This window comes from Gymnoscopelus microlampas (genome assembly GCF_963454915.1).
Source record: "Gymnoscopelus microlampas genome assembly, chromosome: 10".
Taxonomy (NCBI): Eukaryota; Metazoa; Chordata; class Actinopteri; order Myctophiformes; family Myctophidae; genus Gymnoscopelus; species Gymnoscopelus microlampas.
The window spans coordinates 45,342,528-45,369,998 of NC_139947.1; the positions used below are offsets into that span (position 1 = coordinate 45,342,528).

At 39.9% G+C, this 27,471-nt stretch overlaps 2 protein-coding genes across 2 annotated transcripts; both read right to left on the reverse strand.

Annotated features, from left to right (window-relative positions):
• Positions 1 to 482: 482 nt before the first annotated feature.
• On the reverse strand, positions 483 to 12,816 carry LOC311053702 (interleukin-17 receptor D). The gene is made up of 12 exons (XM_084069373.1): positions 12,478 to 12,816; positions 8,963 to 9,047; positions 7,936 to 8,094; positions 7,428 to 7,546; positions 6,908 to 7,031; positions 5,868 to 5,906; positions 5,334 to 5,479; positions 5,004 to 5,078; positions 3,987 to 4,053; positions 3,703 to 3,849; positions 3,377 to 3,549; positions 483 to 2,371 (listed from the first exon to the last, which is right to left on the reverse strand). The coding sequence occupies exons 1-12, from the start codon at positions 12,601 to 12,603 to the stop codon at positions 1,835 to 1,837; spliced, it is 1,797 nt and encodes a 598-aa protein (XP_083925499.1). The 5' UTR covers positions 12,604 to 12,816; the 3' UTR covers positions 483 to 1,834.
• A 350-nt stretch (positions 12,817 to 13,166) lies between these two features.
• On the reverse strand, positions 13,167 to 27,249 carry fam50a (family with sequence similarity 50 member A). The gene is made up of 13 exons (XM_084069405.1): positions 26,981 to 27,249; positions 26,032 to 26,116; positions 24,789 to 24,888; positions 23,494 to 23,648; positions 22,617 to 22,693; positions 22,153 to 22,219; positions 21,582 to 21,643; positions 19,586 to 19,662; positions 18,887 to 18,941; positions 18,675 to 18,723; positions 17,685 to 17,755; positions 16,566 to 16,676; positions 13,167 to 13,392 (listed from the first exon to the last, which is right to left on the reverse strand). Exons 1-13 carry the CDS (start codon positions 27,089 to 27,091, stop codon positions 13,384 to 13,386), a joined length of 1,029 nt encoding a protein of 342 aa, XP_083925531.1. The 5' UTR covers positions 27,092 to 27,249; the 3' UTR covers positions 13,167 to 13,383.
• Between the last annotated feature and the right edge of the window lie 222 nt (positions 27,250 to 27,471).

The window sequence follows — 27,471 nt, forward strand, 5'->3', positions numbered from 1 at the left end:
GTTAATGTATGTTTTGTAATAATAAAAGTAACTCTAAAGTTTTCAAATAATTGTAGAGTAAAAGTACAATATTTGCCTCTGAGATGTAGTGGAGTAGAAGTAATATTATTGAAAATTGGAAATACTCCAGTAAAGTAAAAATGTACTAGTTACTTTACAACACATAGTGTGTAATGTGCAATGAATGCCTTCTAAATCACGTAGTTCTCAAACCTTTTTCCTGCCAAGGACCTATACTTTCCTCCGAGGTGGACCCTCATATGATCTGGTCGCCAACTACCGCCCCCAAATATTTTGGGTTCTCTTTCGACCTTTCAATTACACAAAATGCTTGTTCTAGTACAAGCCTGGCAGCTCTGCATCTTCCGTCACTCAGCACCTTACAGTATTTGGTAAGCCAGAGCAGAAATTGTCAAAATGTTGTAGTTTTTTTTTCTTTATTCTGTGACAAACAAAATATAGAAAGACAGTTTAGGGCTTACAAGAGACAAGGCCATTCTGAAGGCCATCCTCAAATAGTAATAACTACCCTGAATTCATAGGGTAGTTCAATGTGTATGGAGTAAATAAGCTCTTAGAATATTGCATTTTATATAATATATCACAAGTGAGATAATGAGGTCTGCAATTACATATGAGTCGGAGATTAATAGATAGCATATATATATATATATATATAGAGAGAGAGAGAGAGGGAGAGACTATCCTCATAATGTCCATATTATGGATATTTGATTGAAAAATATACTTCACCAAGGCTGGTAAGCTGACAAGCTACCTCAGTGCTTTGCGAGTTAAATGACTATCACAAATGATAATAACATTTTACATATCGGCCAAATGCAACTACTAACTATATGTTAGTGCGTTTGTGCTTACCTGTAAACCAACAGCATGCAGTGTCTATAGAGCACAGCAGTGGTGGCCATTTTCTGGTTCCACTCCAAAAAAGCCAATATATTTTTTACATAGATTTACAAGAATATTTATATCAATTATTTTAAGACTAGAATGAAGCCATCCAGGGTCCTGGTGAATCATGACCGTAAAACATTTGATTCTGTGAATTTTCTTTTTTGAAAACGGCAAAACAAAGGGTATTTATTAAATATAATATATCGTATAATTACATATTATTATTTTTTTTCTTCACAGAATAAAGTTTTATGGTCATGATTCACCAGGATCCTGGATGGCTTGATTCTAAAATAATTGATATAAATATTTTTGGAAAACTCTATGGGAAAAATGCATGGACTATTTTTGAGTGGAACCAGAAAATGGCCACCACTTCTATGCCCTTATGGGCATTAACACAAAGATTCACTCTCAGACACATAAATGAATCAATCACATAATTGACTCAGTCGTCAGTCCTGGTTAGTTACATAGAGCAGCAAAATTCAACAGGCAATCTAATATACTACTGTGCTATATTGTATACTGTCACAAGTTACAAATCAACTCAAGAGCCATGACAGGGAGGGGACATGCACACAAAAATGCCAGCAAAACATAACTTATGTCACAGTCAGTAAAGTGCCTGGGGGGTGCCTGTCTGGACAAGAGACAAGAGAGAAAAGACACACCCTGACACAGAACAATACATCTTCCTTCACTGTTGGAACAATAAGTTGTTTACTGATTTGCTCAAGGGTACTTACAGTTGCAGTGTAGGTACTGCAGATGAGCCAGCCACCCTTCAGTTGCACTCACAGCTGATAATGTGATAATAAAGCTTTTATTTATGACCTTTATTGGAAGGATAAGCTCCTTGAGGTGAGTCATCTCATTTTCTAGTTTATCTACACACCTTTGCACAACAAAGTATAAATCAGGCATTACACTGCTCTTTCTCACGCACCACCCCAGCCTCTCGAATAGCCTGCTGCAGAGCTGCTCCAGCTGGCAGCTTGGTGAAGCCCTCCTCCGAGATGTCTTCTATCTTCAGGTATCCTCCAGGCCTGTGCAAAGCCACTCCGTGTAGGTGGGAGAAGAGCAGGGGCAAGTCTCTGGTCAGTGTGTAGCGAGTCACTAGTCCCAGCTCAGCGGGGATGTCTGTCTCCTCAGAGTATTCGAAAATGGCAGCCATGTACCTGGACAGGTCTTCACCCCGTGCTTTGTTGCGGCCCATCTCCTCTCCTATGAGGGCGACAGCTGCAGCAGAACAGGAGGCGTTGGACCACGCCTCCTCCTCTTCCTCCTCATCCTCATCACCACCTTCAGATTGTGAGCGTGGTTGCACAGGCCAGTGGTTGAGGCTCCGGGAGCAGATGACCAAGATAAAGTCACTCTCCTGGATCTGTCTGTAGTACCAGCCCATGGCTCCCTCCTCAGCAAGACTTAGAGAGTCCCATAGATCCAGGCACACCTGATGAAAAAAAAACAAAGAGTTTCATCTAATAATGCTTTTATAAGCACATCTTGGATCCCAGTTAATGAAAAGGTGAAAAAAGAAATGTAAAGCAATCAAGGATTACATCGTCGAACTTTATGGCATATATTTTTGACATTTAAAGAGCCAAACCGATGGTTTGGCATGTTTAGCACATTGACTACAATTCATACTCAACATTACTGCTGACTATTTTTTAAAGTACACGTGGTTTGTTTGCTTTTCCTGGAAGCCATTGAATTCCATTCATTTCTGTACCAAATGAAAACATTCAGAGACATGAAACTTGCTTATAACCGCATGGTTAAGTTATGCTATTGTTGTGTATTCATGAATTTTAATGTGTGTATTGATTTCATATGTCTGGATGAAAATAGTTCCTAGAGAAAAGATTGATTTACAAACTAAATTCAAACGTTGAAGATTTACTAACCACACAATTGTTTGACATTGACTCGGTTATTCAAGTAAGTTACGTAATATTTTAATAATTTTGGACATAATATGTCTATCTATACACCTATTTTCACTGGACAGTGGACATGCGTATAGGAGAGGAACAGCCAATGTAAAAAGAAGGGTAGTCCGACACACACAGTCTTCACTTATATAAATAAAACAACATTTCGGTCAACTGACCTTCATCAGGCAGCAGATGCTTAATGAAGGTCAGTTGACCAAAACATTGCTTTAATGAACTGATAACTAAGTACAAACAGTGTGCAGGACTACTCTATTCCGTCAGGACAACTAACATGTTTAGTTAGTTTATTAAATTAGAATGATTGTTAAACTGTAAACTTTGACAACAATGGCATTGGCACAAAAAAACAAAACAAGACAAGACAATTTAACAGTGTTTCTTACGATACAGTGCACATGAGTGTGTCAAGTGGGATAAGGATACATGAGAATACAGAGAGGGAATATACAATGAGAGGAAAGCAGAATTGGCTTTTGGTGAATTTACTCCCAGTATACCTTTGTGGCCATATGTTGTTGCAAGAAAGCCCCCAACTGCATCACAGCTCTAACGTGGGCGGGGCCGTCACGGCTGCTGTAGCAAATCAGAAGACGAGGGGGGGTCAGCCTGCTGCTTGGTAGTGATGCCACCTCTTCATGAGTGGTCCTGTCTTGATGCTGCTCAATAATGTCTGGAAGGATAACATAAATAGAGGTTGAATTTCACACCTTCACCAATTTTACTACTGTAGGTAATGGAAAGAAGATGGATAGAGGGCAGAACTTTTGTCATCACTGCATACAGTTCAGATGAATATAGGTAAACTGGTTAATAATGTAAATACCAGGCTGTATATCTGTTGTCTTCACCCAGTGCTTTGTCCTCCTTCTGCTGAAGACGGCAAGTAGGACTGCTAACACGAATACCAAAGCCAGGCCTAGTAAAATGATCAGAACCGAGGAGGGACGGGAAGAGAGTGGCGAGGTTGTGTCTGAGGGGAATATGTGAGAATTCAGTACAAAATGTTTTGAGTTGGTCATGACTCATGTCTAAACAATTTTGTTAAAATAGCAACAAGATCTTTTATGATTTCAGAAGATCATTTTCAATTACTAAAGTGTAGCCTACTTGGTTTTCTGTTCTCGACCTGAACACTGAATCTTTTCCTCACAGCATCCACCTCATCCGCTGCAATCTGTGATAAAAGTGTTGTTTAAACATAAAGAACTTATTAAAGCTATGTATGTTTCTATAATTGCCATGATATAGAGGGCAAGTCAAATTCAAGATTTGCCAATAAATGCAAAATTCCCTGTTTTACGAATGTGGAAAGTACTTTTACCACATGATTACTGGCATAAGACTGAAACGTTGCATCTTACAATAGATAAGCACACGCGACTTCAAACGCCTGGCGTCAAATCGTTCGGATAGGCGCTTGTCCATTACAATATGCCCATATATAGACATATATGGAGATCCAGTTGTCCAGAACCGCAGATCCAACCGATTTACCCATATATGGACCTACCGGGTATGCCCATATATGGGAATAAAATGGACAGGGACAAACAGATACAGAGATGTCCATATATGAGCACTCATGGGCACTCATTGGTACTCCGGCAACGGGTATAACAGGTATTGCATAACCGGCAGTGGCGTATTCACTGTAGAGGCAAGGGTGGTGGCCGCCACCCCAAGTGCGATCTCGCCTCCCCTAGAAAAACGCTGACTGAAAAAAAAACACCAACCCCGACCACAATAGTGGGCAGTGGGCTGCTCCATTGGCTCCTCGTCCATTCACGGGCAGGCAGCCAATCACCACCGTATCCATTCAGTAGAGCGACCCTCTAAATGTTTTGACCCCCCCCCCCAAAGGAGGGGGTGGGGGGAGACACACATTTCGCCTCCTCAAAATGTAATTCCTGGAAACGCCACTGATAACCGGGTGGGCTATGCATTCCCAATTTGCATCATTCCTAAGTTGGCCAGTGTTAATAAAACATTGTTTCATGAGCTCTTAAAATCTTTACAGGCAGATAGAGAATAGAGACATGATGATCTGTTCTTTATCTAAGCAATAAATAATAAGCATTTATATTCCTAAAATGTGTATTTGATATTTGACTTTTGTTGTTTTACCTCACAAGTGTAATTATTTCCTTCCTGGAGGCCAAGCAGGTAATAACTGTAGTGAGTTGTGTTTCTGTTAGAATTCTAAAGGAGAAATTAAGGTTGACGAGTTAGTTTGATAAGTCAAGTGAATTCTGGAGCAGCATAAAAAATACCAATAAAGTAACGCCAAAGACATTACAAAAAATACATACAGAAATAAAAGTAAATTAGAATTGGAGCAGGTTTTATCATAAAAGCTACACATCACTACACATTCATCAATTTGGAACTCTGAGTGTACACATTTTACCAAATGGACCTGTAAATATCATTGGAGATTTTATGTGTACCACTCACTGGTATGATGTCCATGTACTTCTTCATGTTCTTCCCATAACACCATGAGAAGTAGCTTCTGATGCCCAGGTTTTGTGGGGCCAGGTTAAAAGTCACAATGACATCCGTTCCGTTCTGCTGGACTTCAACATATTCGGGGTACCACTCTACAATCAGAAGAACTACTATCAGAATCACTACCATCAGAAATACTCAGGCTAGCAGAGAAAGACGTAGAAACCCATAGAGCTGCAGATCCCAATTTCCAAACCTATATTTGGAGATACGCTTCACTCTGATTTCTCATGAATTCACTGTGGTTCTCACCACTAGAGCTATATTCTGTCATGCATTCTGCATCTTGTCAATCAGGAGGCTCCAGTATATAAGAAAATATTCCTTCATGAGACTTCTTCTTTACCTGTAACCATGTCAGAAAAGATGATGACCAACTTAACTTTAGGGTTCTAACTAGTACACTCCAATCAATTCCTTTCATTTCGGTGGACTCTTACTGTTGTTTAAGAAATGTGAGCATCTGCAGTTTTCACTCACCTTTTTTGCACAGCTTGAGGCCATTCTTCTCAGCGCATGCTGAAAATGAATACACAATACGTCTAGAATCAATCATTTTGACAATTGATGTTTGCAGATGTATGAAAACAATGTTCAATACTGAACTAAAGCAGGTTTTTATAGATGACTTCATACTGCATGGGAAGAAAAATCATGACCATATCCGTTTTTTTTAAATATTAGTTTTGTTTCTCCGATGTTTTTGTAATGTATTTTTCTGTTTTTGGTTGTCATGTTGTTATGTATGTGTATGATTTCTATGTGATGTCTTTTTGCTCTGTTTTTGTTTGATTATTTATAGACATTTAATACAAGAGCCATATTGTTATGTTATATATATATATATATATATATATATATATATATATATATATATATATATATATATAACATATATATATAACATATAAGGGGCACTTCCATGGCAATGGTTAATTAAAGCAGTGGTCCTCAAATAGTGTGATGAGGAACACTGGTGTGCCGTGAGACAAGTCCAGTACAAAAGTGATTCATTATCTTTTAATTTACTATATCACTACATTAATGTGTACCCAATTCAGAGGTAGATTCTATACAGTAAACATATTTCTACCTCGTGTCCTTATTTTGAGAATGTCTATATAATATAATTTGAAATGTATTTATTTTTTACCTTATTTAACTTTTTCTTTTTTCCAAAATAACGATGACAGCATATCTACAAGCTCACAACGTGCCGTGACGCAATACGTTAGTGAGCTTGTAGATCTGCGAAACGTTTGTCAAAGTATGAAATAGGGCATAGGTGGTTAAACTTTGGCGATAAGAGTAATAACACATGTTACAGAGGCTATTTTGCACACATATTACAGCCTTGAGATTTTGACTTGCCCTTCCTGTGCCTTGGGCACAAAACATTTGAAAAAAAAGAAAAGGATGTACAGTATGCATGTGAGTGGCTGTACATGTGTTAATGTTCATGGCTCTCACAATCTATTTTTGACATGTGAGTCATGTGGCCTAGAGCTCAGGGGCCTTACAGCGGGTGGAGAAGATCTTGCTGTGGTAGAACCTGTCCCACCTCTCAGGCACCGGCAGAGCCATGACAGTAGCCGCGTACTGGGCCCCCAGGGTCAGACCGGGGAAAGGGTCCGACGTGTACACCTGCAAAGCAAAACTGCAATAACGGCCTTGCTATGGTTTTACAAACATGCTAAACTGGGAGTGGGTTCATGCTTCTTCTGGGAAGAAGAACAATAAGCTGGATATAACTGCATTGTACTGTACAGTAACTAAAGAACGGCGTAAACGCATAAAGCTGACAAAATGTTGGCCTTACAGTTATATCAAAAACACTTTGAGTTGTGCTTTTTTGCATTAAATCCATCAGAATTATTCACAAAAACAAGTGATCTCCCCTGCAGAGTTTTGTCCCACCACAAAACAACCAGAGAGAGGGAAAGAGAGATGCGGTGGGTGGGAGAGAGGGAGAGAAAGAGAGACAGAGAGAAAAAAGAAAGAAAGAAAGACAATTGAAAACAAACATCCAGTCTTTCCTACCCTTTGGGCATGTGATGCTGGGAGGGACAGGTTGCTCTGGAAGAGAAAGAGTTGACAAGCCTTCTGCATCCCTCCTAAGACCTGAAGTGACACCTGAAAGCCTCGCAGGAAAGCAATCCCTGTAGCAAACATAAAGGAAAAAAGAAAAAAAGGAACCAACAGGTCTTCACGCATCCTTTTAAAACCCATGTACACTATGTGGAAGTAGCCCTCGGCGGATTGACGCAGTGATATTGTCTGTGTCAGGCGCACATGGAAGGACACACCCACACCCACTCCTAGGTCAGACTGTGACAGTCTGGCCACACAAGGCTAATGTGGAAGGTGTGTTGTCACTGTAGAAAAAAACTCATAAAAAAACAACAACTGTCATTTCTGTCTTTGTTTTTGCGAAGTAGAAGTGACATACAGTAAGACACCGTTGGAGTTTCATGTCAACGGTTTCTATACAATTTACACATCTGAGTGGCGGGTGCACTGACAAGTTTTGTCCCCTCATTGTTCTTACCATAGTAACTTGGCTTCCATGAGACAATGACGGTATCAGAATTGGGCTCCTGATTGGGCACAAACTCAACTGTCACATCGTTTGGTGCCTGGACGTAATGCTGACAAAGCTCCAAGTCCTCTTTACCTAGCAGCTCAAAACATGGCAATGGAATGCAACCTGAGGAGAAATCGCAATGATTACAATCTAGTCAAATTATCTTAATTGCCATTTTATGCCTTACAATTAAGAAGCTTAACTTGGCACACTTATTACGTATTCAGGACAATTACGTTTACACTAATAACCTTTTGTATACTTTTTTTTAAAGATGACAACATGTCCTTGCCATTCATTCAAGCATACAAAGGCCTACTGGTTGTAGCGTAACAAGACTGAATGGTTTCCTTTGTTTACTTTAGGTCAAAACACAACAAAACACAATGTCTCAGAAAATTGCTTTTTTCCCTCTTTATTTTCCTTTTTCTCCAAATTTAGTCATCATTGTGCAAATTCTCATTTTTCCACACACTTGTGTAGTACTCACTGCTAAGTGCTAACCCCTACAGTTGGTCATATGGGAGGGTGTAGAATAGATGATTGACGTGTCTCATCCGACACATTACCACCAGCCACTTCTTTTCACCTGGCAATGAGGAGTTTCATTGGGAGGGTGTAACGCATAGAGGAATACGTTATCCAACCTAGTTCTTCTCCCTGCTGAACATGTGCCATGACCAACCAGTCTGAGTCTAGTGTCGTGACATTTTACCCTCCCTGTCTGGTTTTCCACCTTCCAACACAGCCAATTGTGTTTGTTCGGGTGGACTGCCCAAGAAGCTCTTGGGTGTGAGTGTAGATTATGTTTAATCCTAAATTATACTTCATTGTACGATGGTGTCACTTACGGAATAGTCTGATCTACAAGCTCACGACGTGTCTTCCTAGATTGTCATAATAGACTACCAAATGGGCTATGTCCTGTATATCCGTACCTGGCAGATGGCAGAAATTTCCAAACGTTTAGTGGAACTGATGTCAGACTTACTTCCAAACGCTTCAATGGAGCGGAAGCCCAGGCTCCTCTCCACATCAGCTCTACTTATTCTGCAGTATTCACATCCAGACCCTCCCTGTGGAACACAATGGGAGAGGCTCATTTAGGATTTTGCAGTTTCAGCTTTCTGATATTTTCATTTTTTGCCCATGTAGTGTATGTTGTTCACTTCCACTAGTTTATCATTTAGGTATCTCATGACAATGATAGACTCATATACATACTGTACTAGCTGAATTATGCTATGTAGATATCTTAGATTTGCTTAACCTTGACCTGTTTCTCTTTTACGGTTTGATTTATTTTTATCCTTGCCCTCCCTGTCCCCCCACCCACTTTTTATTTTATCTTCATGAAAACAACAAAAACGAATTTCACCCACTTCTTTACACCTGTAAACCTGTGATGTGACAATAAAGATGATTCTGAGACTATGAAGATTAAAAGGAATCCGAATTTCAATCTCAATGGGATGATTTGTTATTTAAATAGGAACATGTTCAAGTTCATTCACCGTGATGATTGACAAGAAAAATAAAGAAAGACAAAAATAAAGAAAGACAGTGGTGCTCTGCTGATCATTACACACAACAGGACCAAGGTGGTTTGAACCAACTAACATGGCCATCCTTTAGAGCCCCACAAATGCAGAATTACAGAATTATGGGAATTGTGTGCTAAATTGTCATTATGGCCTGAGGGTAGTGTTAGGGGAATGATTATTGGGTCAATAAAATCAGTATGGGTCATCCTCCAGATGGCATGGATGTACTCAGCAAGTTGCATGGCAATCTGCCTATTATACAGTAAGCTATATCTTTTGTGTAAGAGGAAACTGTGAGACGGTGGTCATGGGCAGCCTTGAAAGCACTGGGGAAACAACATGCACAATTGTGCATTTTACAGAATTTTTAATTTGGCTACACCAAAATGAAATACTTCTTTGGTATTTTAATTTCGCTACACCAAAATGAAACACTACTTTTGTATTTTAATTTCACTACACTACACTTAAACCACAAAAGTACAAATGTCGGCAGTTTATTATGAACAGGCTACACTTAAACTTGGACCTACTGTATAGTACAAATATCGTTTACGCAACATAGTTTTTTGGGGGTATTTTAATTTTGCTACACCTAGCCTAAAATGTATAGTATAGCTACACATTCTTGCTTAGTCCGAGACCTGAAATCAATAGCCTAATGTTACCCAACATTTCTTGTGTGTTGTAACTGAATACTATGACTGGCCTGCACAAAGTTGCATTTTACAGACTCAAACCCACTACATAAGAAACTGGGAATGAGAACAGAGCAGACATATCCCAAAAGTCTTCCATCAGTGGTCCAACAACTCTAGCTGCTTTGACAGTATTGTCAGAGTGAGTTTGGAAATTCCTGTCTTCCTAGGGACCATGGAGGAATTAACATACAAATGATCTGTTCCTATTTAAGCGTGAGGACAACGTCAGCCACAATAACTTCTTTGTCAGCTTTAATAAATCCTCTTGAATCAATACAGAGGAATCATTTGTGGTCCTCCATTTTTATGGGGAAGAGCAGCTGTATGTCAGGCTCAAATATCTCCAGTCAACACACAGTCATGATCAAACACAGACAAATTTTACTTAAAGGGGTTAAAGGGGATAAAGGGGGTTTCTTACCTCACCGGCACAACAATAGTCATCTTTCATAGGAAAGAAATAGTATACTACTGTATGTACAGTATATGTATATGATTCCTGTTGGGCAAATCAATAAATCAATTCAAATAATAAAATAAGTTCATCCCAATTTCCCAAAGTGCTTTTTAGAGCAACTGAGCGAATACCGTACTGTATTTGTGCATGCATTTCATTTGAAGCAATTTCCCGTTTGTATGCAGTGTGCCATACAAATAAAGACTAGACTGATAAAAGACAGAGATAACAAACCAATAAAATAATAGATAAGAATCAGTTGAACCTAGCAACATCACACTATCAGGCATGATGTGCATGGGAAGATGTGGTACTGTAGGCATGTCCTAAAACTAGACTTATGAGAGGAAAAATGTGAGATCCCACCACCACCAAAATTACCTACATGTAGGTTAGCCTTTATTTTGAATAACGAGATGAGAGAAATGATGCAGGCATAAAATGGGCACTTTTTCCTATGAAGACAATCGGCCAGATGGTCAGGCACTGGTTGGCTCCTGTATGTGCACGTTCCTGGTCAAGTCAGAGCCAATAATAATGAGTACTTGTATAATTACAGCACTGAAATGGTGAGGTTATAAATATTAAGTTTAAGTCATATTCAATAATGATTCATAACTTGATCTATATGACACCATGGTCGATTGAAGATATGCTAATGTTACATCAACCAGTGATGCAAGGTGCACACATTTATTTCATCAACCTATCTTGCAGGTATTTAGCAATGAACTTTTGAGGCCATAAACCAGGCTAGCAGCTGGAGAAAGTAAATGAGAGACAAACTGACTTTGCCTGAGGCAGTGAAATACAAGGGAATGAGACAGTTGTGAGTAAAGAGATAGAGAAAAAGATAGATAAGAACGGGTTGTTAAAATGTCAGGTCAGGTAATGACCATTCATGAGAATATACATGCTCACTGTACATTAGATTATACAACTAAGTTGAACTAACTATTCTTATGTTGAAAGAATTGTATGCATTTTAAATATACACATTAATATGCAAAAAGAAAGTATTTAATTATGTTGTGTAATCGACCTGACCTGTCTTTAGGGAAAATGAAAATGGAACAACACTGAATACAATCAGAAACATCAGCTTTACTACAACATTGAATTCAAACTTAATACGGACAATTGGACACCAGAGTGTTGCAAATCAAGTATACACACAAAAAGACTGTGGGACGATGGACAAGAATCACTATTTCAAAAGGGGATTATCTTTGCCACCGTGTAGAATCTAGGCTCTAAATTGTGCTAGGGTGCCAATTCAAAGCCTGAAGAACAAGGTCTGAGGGAACTGAATTTGTGGACTGGATTCATGTTGTTTTACGATCCCAAATAGAAACGTGCGCTCAGTAGAGAGCATATCTTCACCAAGAGTCATGCCCTAATATCCCTTCAACATACAGCTAAGAAAGTAGCAGGGCATGTGATTACAGTTGTGCATCGTCACCACTGTCTGCTTGTCTTTCAGTCGGAAATAACAGTAAATGTTTTCCAAGCAGAAACTATTTTCAGTTGAACCAACTGCACACGAAACAACAGAAACATATGGTTGATTGTGCCTGCAAAGTCCTGACACCGAACGTTTACACGTTTGGAATAGGTGTATTGAGAAGGATCTGCAAACACAATCCCGTGACCATACATTCATTTTACATCCACCCACAACTGATGTCGACAAAAGCAGCAGCAGAGGCTCAACTACTAGTTGAAGCTCCGTTGTGAGTTAATAAGTTAATTACTGTACTGTACTGTACAAATGAAAAGGTGCAACCTGAGCCTTTGAGCTTACCTTTCGGACACATTCCAAACTGCAGTCCTGAGGACTGATGCCAGTGGTCCCACTGACATCCTCCTGGGCCCAGAGGGTAACACCAATTGTCAGGAGCTGATAACAAAGAAGCGCTTCCCTCCACATCCTGTCACAGCCACCATGACATTTTTCTCCAAACAGCTCTGGACCTGAAGTTCAGCCTCTCTCTGTCTCTCTCTCACTAACACACACAGACACACACAGAAACACGATCTGCTCCAAGTGGTTGAAGGCTGTCGCTTTGATCCATGCGAAGAAGGTAAACACAGTCCTCTCTGCGACGATACATTCAAAGTAATCTTAGTCTCAAAAGGCTTGGAGAGTTGTGTGAGAATGAGTGTCAGGAATGAGCGAGGGGAGGAGATGAAGATGATGAGGGGAGTGGTGTCTTCAGGCTACGGGTGGTGGCCAACGCTACAAACCTGCATGTTTTGACAGTTACACCGCCCCCCCCCCCCCCCCCGTCCCATACCATCCCTGCCTGGCGGATTGTCGTCAGAGAGCAGGAGGCATATGACGGACTTGTTTCAAGACAGCACAGAGCCAGGTTAACCATATTTACATTCAACACACATACACATATACCACAGGCTACACCCATTCAGCCAGTGGAAAGCATCCAAGACTTGACTTTTGGTTGCTGAGACAAAGGACAAGATTTTCTTTCCCCAAAGGCAATACAGCCATTTTTATTCAACAGATATTGTAGCTATATACATAGAGCTTTGTTTGGTTTTCACGATGCATCAGAAACTGATAAGTCGGGTAAATGTGTTATGTCCAAAGCTGATTAAAACTGAAAGGAATCTCTTACAATGCAGTAATGAAACAAAACAAAGAAAAGGGTTGCACAACTATTGGCAGGGGATGGAGACGCCTGAAGTTTCACCGGATCTGAAATGACAAGCAAACAAAACAGAAATAGTTAAGTTCTGAGGCAGTATCTAACAGCTGTGTTCATAAGATAAGATACATTATGCCCAATTATCTTAAACCTTTATTCATCCCCTACAGAGCTACAGAGTAAGAGCCAAAAAACAAACCCACATAGATAAGAATAAAAATATGAATGAATGAACATACAGCATATACATCCTATCAATAAATATAAATGTACAATGAATATACATTTATATATACTGTACATCTATCACTATATATCTATTGCTAGTGAATATATGAATGAATATACTGTATGTATAGTCCATCAACAATGAGTAAACGGGTAGATATACAGACAACAATGAATATGAGAATGGATGTCTATTAACAGTGAATTTATAAATATTTATATTATGTATATACGGTCCACCACCAGACAGTATCTGGAATGGATCAATAATGTATTATCTATCAATAGTTTATGAGTGAATAAAACTTAAGTACAATCTCTCAACAGCTATCCTTAACAGGCTTCTGTCAAAGTTCTGCAATGTACATCTGAGTAGTCCATGTGCAAGTGTGCCAGAATGCACAGATAACTGACACAAGGTGTCAGTTATCTGTAACAGACCGTGCAGTTCTTAAGCTGATGATCCCGTATCGACCTCATCAATCAAACCAATAAATAACAAAAGCAAAAAAAAAGGGTATATCTACAGGGCACCAACACATTTTCCATCAAAAAATTCCATAAATTCTCCAGACTTTTCGGTTTATTTTACAGACCATATTTGACATCTGTGTACAAAAATCTAGATGTTTATAAACCACATGAACCCTAGCGTCCCTACTCTGGGGCAAACATTCATCGAAAGTAGTCAATCTACAGGTCGGCTATTTTTGGCAAAGATATTTTAGTCACTGTACATTTGCTCATGAGAAATGTGTCCTCTACATTCACCCATCCTAACTATTAGGAGCAGTGGGTGCCCGGAGAGCAGTGTCTTGCACAGGGACTCAACGCCGCTCAACTAAGCATATACTATAAACGGTCTTAAAATGAAAATATTACTAGGTACTGTAGCTTATACAAATTATTTAACCAATTAATTAATGCATTTAAACTTCATCGTACACCGGAGTCACATAGATAAAACAACCAATATAGATTGGTTATATTTGCCATTTGTGAATATTTTTATTTTTGAAAAACATTCGCCGACATGCCCAAAATTGGGAGGTCAGGTTGAAAGTGGCACCAAACCCAGCCAATGCTAAGGCAGTGCAATGTTATTCAGTAACTGTATTTTTTCAACCCCTACACAACAATAAAAAGTGATGTCCATATGAAATATACTTTTCACCTTGCTTTGAACGACATCAAGCTCAGTGTTACAGTGGTAAACATTTTGTCTGCCTGCTCCAAACGCCATGAAAAACCTTTGCTTATGATCAATTCATTCTTAGAAATTCAGAATTTTATGATTTAGAAAACTTAATTGGGACAATGATTTATTTTCTTTTTGCCATACTTATCCAGACCTGGAAGTTAATCAAATCAAATTCCGTACTTTACCAGACTTTCCATACTTGTGTAGGAACCCTGTATGTATGCAAGTTATATGTTAAAACATGATCTGCCATAGGATAGTGAGAGATTTACAGAACTTTCCCAAATAATGCCATTAATGAAACTCAACCATTTAGGAGCATGTCCCTGCAGGAAAAGCTGGCAGTATTGGAATTCAAGTGAATGAACACAATACTTTTTTCTTCCCAGAACAATCAAAGCTTTAGGCAGGAGGCCTAAATCATGTAGGCGTATGAATCATAAATGATTGAGTACTATACTTATTCTGATGGTGTACAACATTCCAAACTAATTTGACCTACCATTTTTACCTCTCAAACATAAGCTGAGTGAAAATGTTTAAATGTTTAAAACTTTAAATGTTTTGTAATAATGATATAAAGGACTTCCAGTATCTGGCACAATACTGTGTATACTCACTGTCGTGCCGAACTTTGTCTGGCATCAAACTATCGTGGATATCTTCTCAAAAATAAAAACAAAATCTACAGATCTAAGTCGCACCTTACTCATGATTCAAGAGCAGGGGTGCACTGGTCGCTTCACGCGACACCACAGTGTTCCAGCAGTTTTTTGGCAGGATCACGCACACACATGTGTGCACGCTAGAACGCATTCCCTTCGATTCATGAGCCAAGTACCCAAATGGTTACTTTGCATAACAAGTTTACAGGTGAGTGCGCAAATGTGTCCTCACTCCTCACATACATGGTATATAAGCAACACAGCATTTTGGCTACAGTACTGCTGCTGCCGGTATCCTATCTGCACGCAACAAGAATGCCTCAGCCACCGTCGAAGAAGACCGTTCAAAGCAAGCTTTTTTATTTCAGCTCCTATAATTCAAGAAGACTTACAAAGTGGGTGAGTGCAGGATTTATGTTAACAGTGGACATGGGAAAGATCTTCTGTCCTTTCATCAGCTAATGTTGAAATACAGTATAGTACCCAGGAGGGATACCCAGGAGGGATTTTTGAAAGTTCATACAAATAAGGAGTCACGACAGCTGATATAAAGAAACCCCTGGCCTCAGTCACTTGTGTTAACAAAACTGCCTTCTTCCACCTGAAGAACATTGCCCGTCTCCGGCCCTCTCTGTCATTGTCTGGAGCTGAAACACTCATACATGCTTTCATCACATCCCGGCTCGACTATTGCAACAGTATCCTCCATGGCACCACCTCCAAAGTCCTCAATAAACTTCAATATGTCCTGAACTCAGCTGCCCGCCTGCTCACCAATACCCATTCAAGAGACCATAATTATTATACCAGTCCACCACGACATTCACTGGCTGGGCTCCCGGTCAAACAAAGAATCAACTTCAAAATACTACTCACCACCTACAAGGCACTGAACAATCTGGCTTCCCCCCTACCTCTCTCTTTTTTTTTTGAGTCACGTATTTGGTTGTAAAGTAGAACCTGTTGTTGCACAGGTATTTGTGAAATGTATCAGTGCCGACCTTGAGCAATTTGATGCCCTAGGTAGGATTTTCCTTTTTTTTGGGTTGCCTTTAGATCCCGACCTAGGCGGCTGCCTACTTTGCCTAATGAGAGGGTATGAAACTGAAATGTGTATAGCTCGTCTCACCGTGTATTTGTCCCATTTCTTCTCGGGGTCATATGGCTCCCAGCGACTAGCAGGGAAGATGTGTTTGTTCTTCTCATACCAGCTCCTCAGCACTACTTTGCCTGCATGAGACTAGGAGCATATGAAGATAAACACTTTAGGCACAGAAAAAGCCATATAGATTGCTTCTGGGGTGATATTTGTTTAATGGTGTAATCAATAACTTTTGGGTTATTTTTCTCACTGTGATGCACACGATGTGGATGTAAATGAACCCTTTTTTTGTGTCCTTTCAAATGTTTTGATCTCTAGATCTATTCAAAAATAGCAGATATACAAGCTCATTGCTACTATATATGTCTATGAAATTAATTCAAGGACCCCAATGGAAACAAGCCCGCAAGGACTTTTTTGGCCGGACCTTTTAGACAAAAGCATTATAAATGTAACTGTGCTGTTTTACATTCTTTTTGCCTAATAAAAATTTCAATCAGTCCTGTTCATTTTCATTTTGTTTCATTTCATTTTTATTTTCTTCTTTTTGTACATTGTATGTGTGTGAAAAAAATTAATAAAAATTCCAAGTGACAAAAAAAAAAAATTCAATCAATCAATCAATCAATAGCGCGCGCTACGAGCTTGTAGATCTGCTATTTTTGAAAAATCGTGAAAATGTGTGCAAATATTTGAATATATATATTTTTAAAGCGAACATTTTTAACTCAAATCTTTGCTTCTGGGGGGTCCCTGGAACAAAATATTTTGATGGGGGTCCGCGGCCAAATACATATCATTTTGGGGGTCCTTGACATGAAAATGATTGAGCACCACTGATATAGAAACATAAGTTTTTCAGAAAACTGTTGAGCTTTAGGAGACATGTAGAATCGGCTTCAGGTCTCAATGGGTTAATGGTGTAATCAATAACTTTTGTGTTATTTTTCTCACTGTGATGCACACGTTGTGGATGTAAATCAACCCTTTTTTGTGTCCTTTCAAATGTTTTGATCTCTAGTAGTTGAGAATTGAAGTTGTTTAGAGAGGCTGTAACACTTGGCCACGGTGAATTATACAATTTGAAAGTATTCAAATCTGATAATTACTGTAATTATTAAAATAAAATGATCTGATCAACCTCACCTCATCTTTCTCCACAGTGGCATCATTGACCAGTCGAATGTCATCATGGACGTCAAAGCTGAAGAGAGGACCTGCAGAAAACAGAGTATGCAACATCAACAATATAACACTTATTTATTTTATTGATTATCATATTTATAAATCGATTATTCGATTGAGAGAGAATTCATCAAATAAAGTTTTAGTATTTGACTTGGTTAAAGTGATGTATCATAAGTGTGTGGCAGAAAGCTGGTGGCATTTAAAAAAACACCAGAACGTTTGTCTGACTGTCACGTAAACATATCAATCAATTTCAAGGTGTCTGTTTCTTTATTTACCTTATGTTACTTTTTGTAATTTCATATTCTACGTAAATTAATAGCCCTAGATTAACAGAATAACTGGGGAAAAAACGAATTAATTGAATATATAAACTAGAAAAAGTGCTCCTCGGAGCACAGGTCTCCGCCAGGTCAGGTACGTTATTCTGGCCTCCTGGTGGCGCTATAATAGGCCAATGTGAAAAGAGTGCCATTTCTTCCTCGGCCTAGTGGGAATGTGCGTGTGAAATTTCACGGAAATCGCAAGCTGCGTGCATAGTTTGAGGCTTTTTTATTCAAAACGGACCAATCCTGCAAATTTTGGAAGCCAACCATAGGCAATCAGGATGGAATATGGGAAATCGGACAGATCCGTGTTGATCACATGACTATAGAGATACTGTGTACCGATTTACATGACGTTTGGATGAAATCTGTAGGAGTAATGTAAAAAAATGGGTTTCGCACAAATCGGCCTCCAGGTGGCGCTATAACAGGCCCATGTGAAAAAAATGGGGCAGAGGTTCTGAATTGGCATCCAGGGAGTGTGTGTGCACACTTTCGGAGCGACCGGGCCAACGGTGCCGGAGCTTAGCTGGTAACACACAGACAGGACGGAAACATACTCTCTCGCCATGCCTTCGGCCTGGCGGAGACAATAATTGTTATGATCTGGTTGTGAACTGACCTGATTTGCCTCTGGCTTTTGTTACGATGAAGTCGTAGAAGCTGTGATGCTGAAAGAAATGAAGCGAGACAGATGTATTTATTTTTTTCAGTGTCCCTGCCAAAAGTCCTCTAGTTTGACTTCAGTACGTAATTCAGTTCTATACAACCTGTGTGAGGTTCAGGCTGTCACTCAGACAGTGTGTTGTTTTAGTGTGCGTGTCTGGGACTTACATGTGGAATGATCAAGTCCTCTTTGATGTACATGAGCTGCTCTACTCCAGCGGCCCTATGGAATGAGGGCAAAAAGGGAGCCTTAAAATGTAATTGTCAACTTTGGCAGTGAGTCAGTCAGCACAGGGCTTTGCAGCATTAAAACCTGTCTGGCTGCATGAATATATGATAGGATTCGGTATAGCAGTGTTTCAAACCTGGGGTTCCTGCCCACTTGGGACTCCTAATAATAATAATAATATTGTTTTTAAAAGTTTCAAAAAATGTGAACATATCAGATCTACAGTAAAAGCTCACGTGTCGCGATAATATTTTTTGCTATTCATTAAGTGCTTAATATGTCTCAAAAACACAAGTGTGTGTGAGTATGTGAATGCCTGCTTGCATGTGTACAAGCATATAGGGGGATTTCAGCTGTCGGATGTAAGAAGGGGGGCTCCAAGAAAAAAAGATTGGGAACCACTGCTGTAGGGAATACATAGAATAGGTTAGATTAAAGGTTTCATTTTGGGGTTTTCTGAAATCATAACAATGACACAAAGACACAAAAACTGCCTCTATCTTGTCTGTCATCTACAAAAATAATTTAATTAAGAGAGGGGGGGATAATTGAAAAAGCAAAAGAATAGCGGGAGGAGAACAGGATGGACAAATTAATTATAGACATGAAACAATATTCTGTATGCCCATATAACTCACCTGAGCTCACTGAAGTCCTTCCGGAGGACCTCCAGAGCCCTCTGTAGGAAGTTCTGGATGGTGTTTCCCTTCCTCATCTGTAGGAATAAGAGAGGAAAAATATTAAAATTCTCAGTGTTAATTTAACTCTCAGAGTGTACATTTGGTTACATTTGTACAATATCGTAGTTGATTACATCCGTTTAACACTCAGGACTTTACTGTGGAAACAAAATGCAGATTGTAACCATTTGGTTGTTGAAACTGTTTATTTGCATGGTTAGAGTAAGGCCAGTGTGGCCCACTTGAAGACACGCAGGGCAAATAATAAACAGTACTCACGTCTTGATTATGATCTTTTAATGTATGTATATATATATATATATTTATTTCTTTATTGAGTAGCTCAAAATACAAGAATTTCACCATTCTCTGTGACCGCAACAATCCCAGTAATGGACTCAGGGTTCCCACTCTTTCAAGAGCTAATTTTGCAGGTCATTTCCAGGATGTTTTATGTGACCATAACCTACATACTGTATATACATTTTTTTATATATATTTTTTGGGCTTTTTGCCTTTTTATTGATAGATTACAGTAGGCTGACACGAAATGGGGAGAGTACTTCTGCAAAAACAGAAGTATTTGTTTGCATTTGCTTTTTTTCCCCCCATATATTTTCATAAGCTTTTTTTCCCCCCATATATTTTCATAAGCTTCCCCCCCCCCCACATATATTTTCATGAGCTTTTTTACGCCCCCATATATTTCCATGATAAAAAAGTGCCATATATCGTATCGTATCGATATTGTATCGATGTCATGAGCCCAATATCGTATCATGAAATGAGTGTATCGGCACACCCCTAGAATTAATCAGTGGACTATATACATGCATATAGATATAGATACATATATCTACACACTCTACAATTATACATTGATAATTGAACATTGCACGTTAAATTAAAGGAGGAGTTCACCCAATTTTCTATCAATTACACACCCCATGAAGCCTTGATTTCATGGATTTATTTTTGTTTTTGTGGCATTCCTAAGACAATAATTTGATGACTGTGTGTATTTCCGGTAGGAGACACAAATAATCTACTTTGTGTCTCCTACCGGATACATTAGCCGGTAGGAGACGGGAATCAAATTATTAGCTTAGGAATGCAACAAAAACAAAAAAGAATCCATGGATTCAAGGCTTCATAGGGTGTGCAATTGATAGAAAATAAGTCATTTTTTGGGTGAACTCCTCCTTTAAACAGTTTTTGACCTTGACTGTGGTGTGGGCTCTCCCCTCCTTGTTACAAACAAGCTCCAGTGTATGAATTATTTACATAAGGAAAATTAAGACAGTATGATCTTAACCAGGTGGTATAGGTAGAGAGAGACAGTGCTTGGTATACTTTCTGCCAACAGATGGGAACCTTTTTTAGAGCTTCAATGTTGCTCCATTGAAGTTGTTCTATTGGTCTCTGAATAAAGGATTATTCTTTGCCAGTCAACCAATTTATCTAGACTGCGCACGTCCATGTAAACTGCTTGGAAGCTTATATTACAGCCGTCATGTCATAAATGCACTGCTAAATATTTTATATACAATTTTAAATTGTTAGATATAATTGGAAATAATTGCTTTGCTGCAATGTTTTACATCAGGGGTCTTCAACGTTTTCAGGCCAGGGACCCCCTAGCTAAGAGAGCGATGAAGCAGGGACCCCCTCTATATAACTTTTTTTTCCTAAATTAGGTCTGCTCTTTTTCCCCTCTACACCTATGAGCTTGTAGATCTGCTATTTTTGGCTGAAGTTCTTCTCAGAATAGGGATCCTAGGGTTCAAGTGGTTAATGTAAAATCCTATCACACAAAGATTTGGCGGACCCCCTGTAGTAACTCTGAGGACCCCCTAGGGATCCCGGACCCCCTGTTGAAGACCCCTGTTTTACATGATTCTGCACATCACATACACAGTACAAGTGTGCTAATTTCTCACCCTACAGGTCTTACCTTGACAGTTTTACGGTGACCAGATCCATCCCAGTAGCTGAACGTGATCTCAATCTCCTCACCTGAGAGTAAACACAGGTCACCACAACCACATCATCATTATTTTTTTGTTAATATAAGTGCATGTGGGTCATAAATCAGGTTTGGGCTGCCAGTCTGAACAGGGCCTAAGTGTCTTGCTCAGGAACACTTTCTGTCTTTAAGATTGGGGTTATGGTTGTCCTACTCTAACCTGACTCCGCCAGATGGGGGCGGTATTGACTTCACAATACAGCCTCAATCTGGACTCGCTCAGATAGTTGAGCTGCCCGCACCGCTGTGTGTTCGAACCAATCACTGGCTGCTAGGGGCGGGATCATCCAATCACCTGCCAAGCGGCTTGGAAAAAAAAGGGACCACCCCTTCATCGATTGTGCTACCGAGGTCCCAGATGGAAGTAGCCTGTCAAACAAATGTGACGCAAGCTTCTTCAATCTGGCAGAGTCAGGTTGGTCCTACTCATGTATAACAGTAAATCTACGGCTTGATTTATGTATGTGATTGTGGCTGCGCATGCCATCGTGGTACTCACTCTTGATCTTCTCCTGCTTGCCCTCCCACTCCTGCCTGAGCTCCTCTCGCAAGCGGTTCTCCTCCTCCTACAACACACAAAAACGCCTAAATTATACCAGTGAACATCTATATTAACATTAAGACTACATGCATACTGGCATGCCATGCTATACTGGGTCCAATCAGTGACCAATGACAATGTCTGTACGTGTCAAGAAAAAGATAACTGCCCCAGTGCATTAGTACTGTTCCCACTTGTCATTTTTTATCACAAGTCAAAGCTAGTTTTCAATTCTGAAACTCAAGTAGACCGTGTAGCTTTAAGCGGTACAGCATGGTTGCTTGGGTGTCATAGAGGAGACCAAATTAAATATCCACACATCTACATTTACACTTCTCCAACTGATCAACACTGATGTTGCAGATCAACCAACGTTAGAAAATACATGCCAAGTTATATTGGACAAAATTGATCACCCTCACCTCTCTGTCTCGGTCTGGCAGAAAGCTGGTGTCAACATCTGGGTTCTTTCCCAACTTCTTCTTCTTCACTGGTAGAACTGGAAGGCAGTGTTAAAACATGTCACCCACAATGGGCACAGACAGAAACCAAGACGTGTCCCATGCAGATTATCAACAAGGCGTCTATTCAAAGGCTTGTGGTGCAGGGAGATTAGCCTGGCATTGGCCAGACTGATATCGAACTCACGTTCCTCCCCGGTATCAGTCTGGACTTCGCCATAGGGAGCATGTATGAGAAATCAGAAAATGATCGGGCCAATCAGTGACTGCATTTCAACTGCTGTCCGTACAACAGTGAAAAGCATCAAAATCATTTTCTGATTTCTCATACTCGCTCCCTATGGGCAGAAGTCCAGACTGATACCCGGGAGGAACGTGTGAGTGAATCCACGTCATCAGTCTGGCCAATGCCAGGCTACAGGGAGATGTCCTAGCATGTATGTGCATTACATATCATCGCTGTCGGGTGGAAACCTTGTGTGTCCAAAACCATTTCTTTTCAGGATACGTAAAAAAGAACCTGTGTTCCAATGGATACAATGTAGTTATTTAGTCACAACAAGCTTTTGTTAATACTTTTGTTAAGACCAATTACCAGGTCACGTTTTTTAAGTATAATACAGAGTTAAGTGGTTAATCAATTTAATCGATCATAAAAAAATCTATTCAAATTTCTTGTTGATTGATTGATATATAAGTGGGGGAAGAACTTGCTTCTCGATTATTCCATTAACCTACATGAGCAGTAAGTCAGTTATTGGTTCTAAACGTGTTTCCATAAATGTTCATTTAATTGCCTGGCCCTAGTCAGTGCCACATCAGCTACATGTACACTTACAATAATCCTCTTCCTCCTCCTCTTCCTCTTCTTCCTCCTCCTCCTCCTCCTCTTCCTCCTCTTTATCTTCATCATCGTCAGGGTTAAACGATAAACTGGCAATCTTCCTCTTCTGTTCTTCTTTCCTCTTCTTCTCCTTCTGCTTCTCCAGTTTCCTACACAGACAATCAGGACAGGTTAACTGCTAACAAGTCCATAGAAACACAGACAAATAGTTGGAAAGGCAGAGAGATAGGCAAAAGCCTATATACACGGGGGGTCCTTGAGGGGCAAGGACCCCTGGGAGTGCCCAGAACCCACTTTGAGATCCTCTGCTGTATGCACAGGTACTGACACATGTACTGTATGCTATAACACACAGGCATGCACATCATCTGTGAAACATCAGCATAAATAAACTGGTGTTGTCGTACAGTAGCTACATCATAGGTTCCTACATCATAGCAAGTGATTTGAGGTTCAGCATATAGGCTTTTATCTGCTGACTGTCGTAGTACTGCCACAAAAACCCAAAGTAATCAATATATTCTATCGTATTCACTGTGTAGTACAGAGTGGTATGGTGGTGATTGGTGAAGAGAACGTTTTCAATTAAAAAGGTTTTGCTAGCTAGAGAAGAATATAACACTGGGATTAGTGGTCGTCCAATATGGATTTTTCAAGGCTGATACTAATTCCAATATTTGGGAAGGCAGGAAGGGCGATAGGCAGATATCAACCAATTGTTTTTTCCTAACTGTAGCAACGGAGCTACGAAACGAAATGACTTTAACACATCAGAGCCTGTTCGTCCCTCAAATGGATTGATCTCACCCAGCGGGTGTCCGGGTAGCTCAGTCGGTAGAGCTCTCACCTTTGGACCACAAGGTCATGGTTTCGATCGCAGGCACCGCCAACTCAGTGTATGATAGCACGGTTTGGGTGCAGCAAGTCGTGCGTTAAGTACTGGGAGCTGATGGTATGCGTGGGGCTCCACTTCAGCAATCCATCTCCCAGGGTTCTAGAGCTTTGCAACGGGGATAGACTCCCGCTTTCTCGGCTGATACCAACGATAAGCCCATCCGACCTGCTTGCTTACTTTCACCCAGCGAGATTAGCGAAGTGGCCTAAACAGACGTAGTTCTCACTGTGCCCGTGTAGCCCTTACGCATATTTACATCTTTTTAAGACGTGCATGTAAGCTAGACGAGCCCTCTGCGTACCTACACCGACACCACAATACAACTACGGAGGACACCTGGATGCAGAGGCATCAATGAGCCTTAAAGGTGACCACAGAGGCGCCAGTCACTCACAGCTGAAGCTCCTTCGATTGCTCCTTCTTAGCCAGCTGCTTCTCTCTCTCCTTCACCAGCGCCTCCTGTTTGGCCTTCATGTCATTCAATGTCACCAGACCTGAGGAGGACAACGCACATTTTATTTATTTAACCGATTTTAAAAAATCGATAATTCAATATCATAATTGATTACTACTCAATCCTTATTTTTGGCACAAATGTAAAAAATGAAATGAATAGTGAAAATAGACGATCTTTCACACTCGACAAAATATGAAATAACGCACGAGAGGTTAATCGATTCACAGATATATACAACTGTACTCGATACGATAGAATAAATCGCTAAGAAAATAGATAGTTGCAGCCAGGCCTGGAATTTCGTCATTTTTGCTTGATTCAGATTTAGCACCCAGGAGCGTGCATATCATTCGGCGCCTATGAAGGCCATCAAATGAAACAATGATTTTTCCAGGGAAATAATGAATTTGACTTGAAAGGTTAAAGGGATAGTTCACCCAAAACAATTGATTAGTTTCCCCATGGAGACATGTTTTTGTCTCATTCCTAAGCCAATCATTTGATGACCAGCGGACCGGTAGGCAGCGGTTCCGGTAGGAGACACAAAGGAGACTCTTTGTGTATCCTACCGGAACCGCTGCCGGTCATCAAATTATTGGCTTAGGAATGAGACAAAAACATGTGAATTCAAGTCCTTGTGGGGTGACTAATCGACAGAAAAATAATTATTTTTGGGGGTGAACTATCCCTTTAAGGATGATTACATTTGAATATAGTACAAGTAAGTATAACTATCAGTGGCATATAACCTGTTTATTTCACAAAATAATGTATTGGTTAATGACCAAATATTGGCATATTGGTCTCAATATTTCTCACATTCAACACTGAACTTCGCTGAGTAGGGATCACATGAAATCACATGAGCATTCACAAATTACAGGTTATTTTCATTGAAGATGAATTGTGATTGGACTTGCAGTAATGACTTTAGTTGATTGAAATGATTTAAAAGTTAGTATTTGTTATTTAGGCCTATCATTGGGTTTGCCCAATACACATTAAAGTTATCAAACAAGTTTTTATTCATATTCTATCTCTCTCTCTCTCTACTCTCTCACTCACACATATTTTTTTACAGCTGGTTTGCAGCCGTTCCAGGCATTACTAGTTGGCCTACAAATTACACTGTAACCTGCAGTGTTGTCAGGTGGTCCATGTGTAATTGGAGGCTACTTACCAACAGTGCTGGATTTGAGTTCGGCCTCCACTGCATCGTAGTGGGCTGAGAACTTCTTGTCAATGTTGGACTTGACCATGTTGTCCTGCAAGAGACAACAGAAGGGAACAGCAAGTTAGGGGAACATGTTGAACTGTTTGTCTATTTTGTTGCTCCGATGAGATATGATGAGGAGCAGTGTTGTACACCTAACTTTATACTTTACAAAAAATAGAACACATTTACTCGTAGGTTTAATGAGAGACAGTCTGTTAAGCGAGGCCGATGGTTTGATTGGGTGGATGTGTGATATCCTGTTGTATTGAGTTTGCAAAGCATGTAATGGCTTTATTCTTCAGTTCTGCATTAAGACTGGATGTAGGGAGACCATTTATGCGTGTAACAGATAACCTTAGTAACAGATTAAGCTTGTGGGTGACTGTCTGATACTGTGTCTGCTTTTTTGGGGTTCCATCAATGTGCTCCTAGTCGAAGGTGGGACTATTGTCCAGTGTCACTCGGATCGAGGTCATTTTAAGATAGAAGAACCCGCACACAGTCTTCACTTTTATTAAGGCAACGTTTCGGTCATAGGCTTTCCCCAGGCATCTCAGTCAACTACTTAAAGTGTTTTGTTATTGATGAGAACGTGGTGCTGAGGTGAGGTGGGACCAAGTAGTATATAGTGGAATGTAAAGCATCAAACTGCCTTGGTAGTACATGGGGGAAAGCAACATTGTTTTAGCAATAGCTAAACAGCTGAGACAAAAGCTTGGCAGGATATCTCCATTATTGTAGGGCCAAATAAATAAAGGGGATATTTACTGGCGAGTGGCGACTCACATATGGGTCCCGAGCCACTGTTTGGGAAACAGTGGCTCGGTGCTTTAAACCATGCACTGCCGGCCGGCGTCACGTCTCGTAGTATCTTAGTTATTACTACTAGTGATATAATGAAACAAAGTGATACCTCTGCAATCTTCTGTTTAAGCTGTTCAAGTTGTTCTCTTTCTTTCTCTCGTTTCTTCATCAGCTGCATAGCTCTGCCAGCCTCACTGGCAGCTCCTTTGTACTGCGCCATTGTGATTAGATTAGTTTTATACCCTATAAAAAGTAAAGTATTCGAACAAACAATGCCGTAAGAGTCGAATGATATAGGGTTTATCACACAGGAATGGATGCTATGGTTAAGCTGTGCTGTGCTCCTGTCCTGCTTCTGCTTCTATCACAACAAGAACAATGGCGACACGAGCAGTGTTGCCAGATTGTGTGAAAGACATAAGCAACCAGGTCAGGGGGAAAAATGCCAAAAGAAGCAACCCATGAGCACTTTCAAACAACACAAATGCTCCGTGTGGCACAAAAACATTGTCATTAAAATATTTGAGAACCACTGGTTTAAATAATAAATAAATACAATGTGAAGCTAGCTTAAATAAGCAAGTACATGTTAGAAACAAG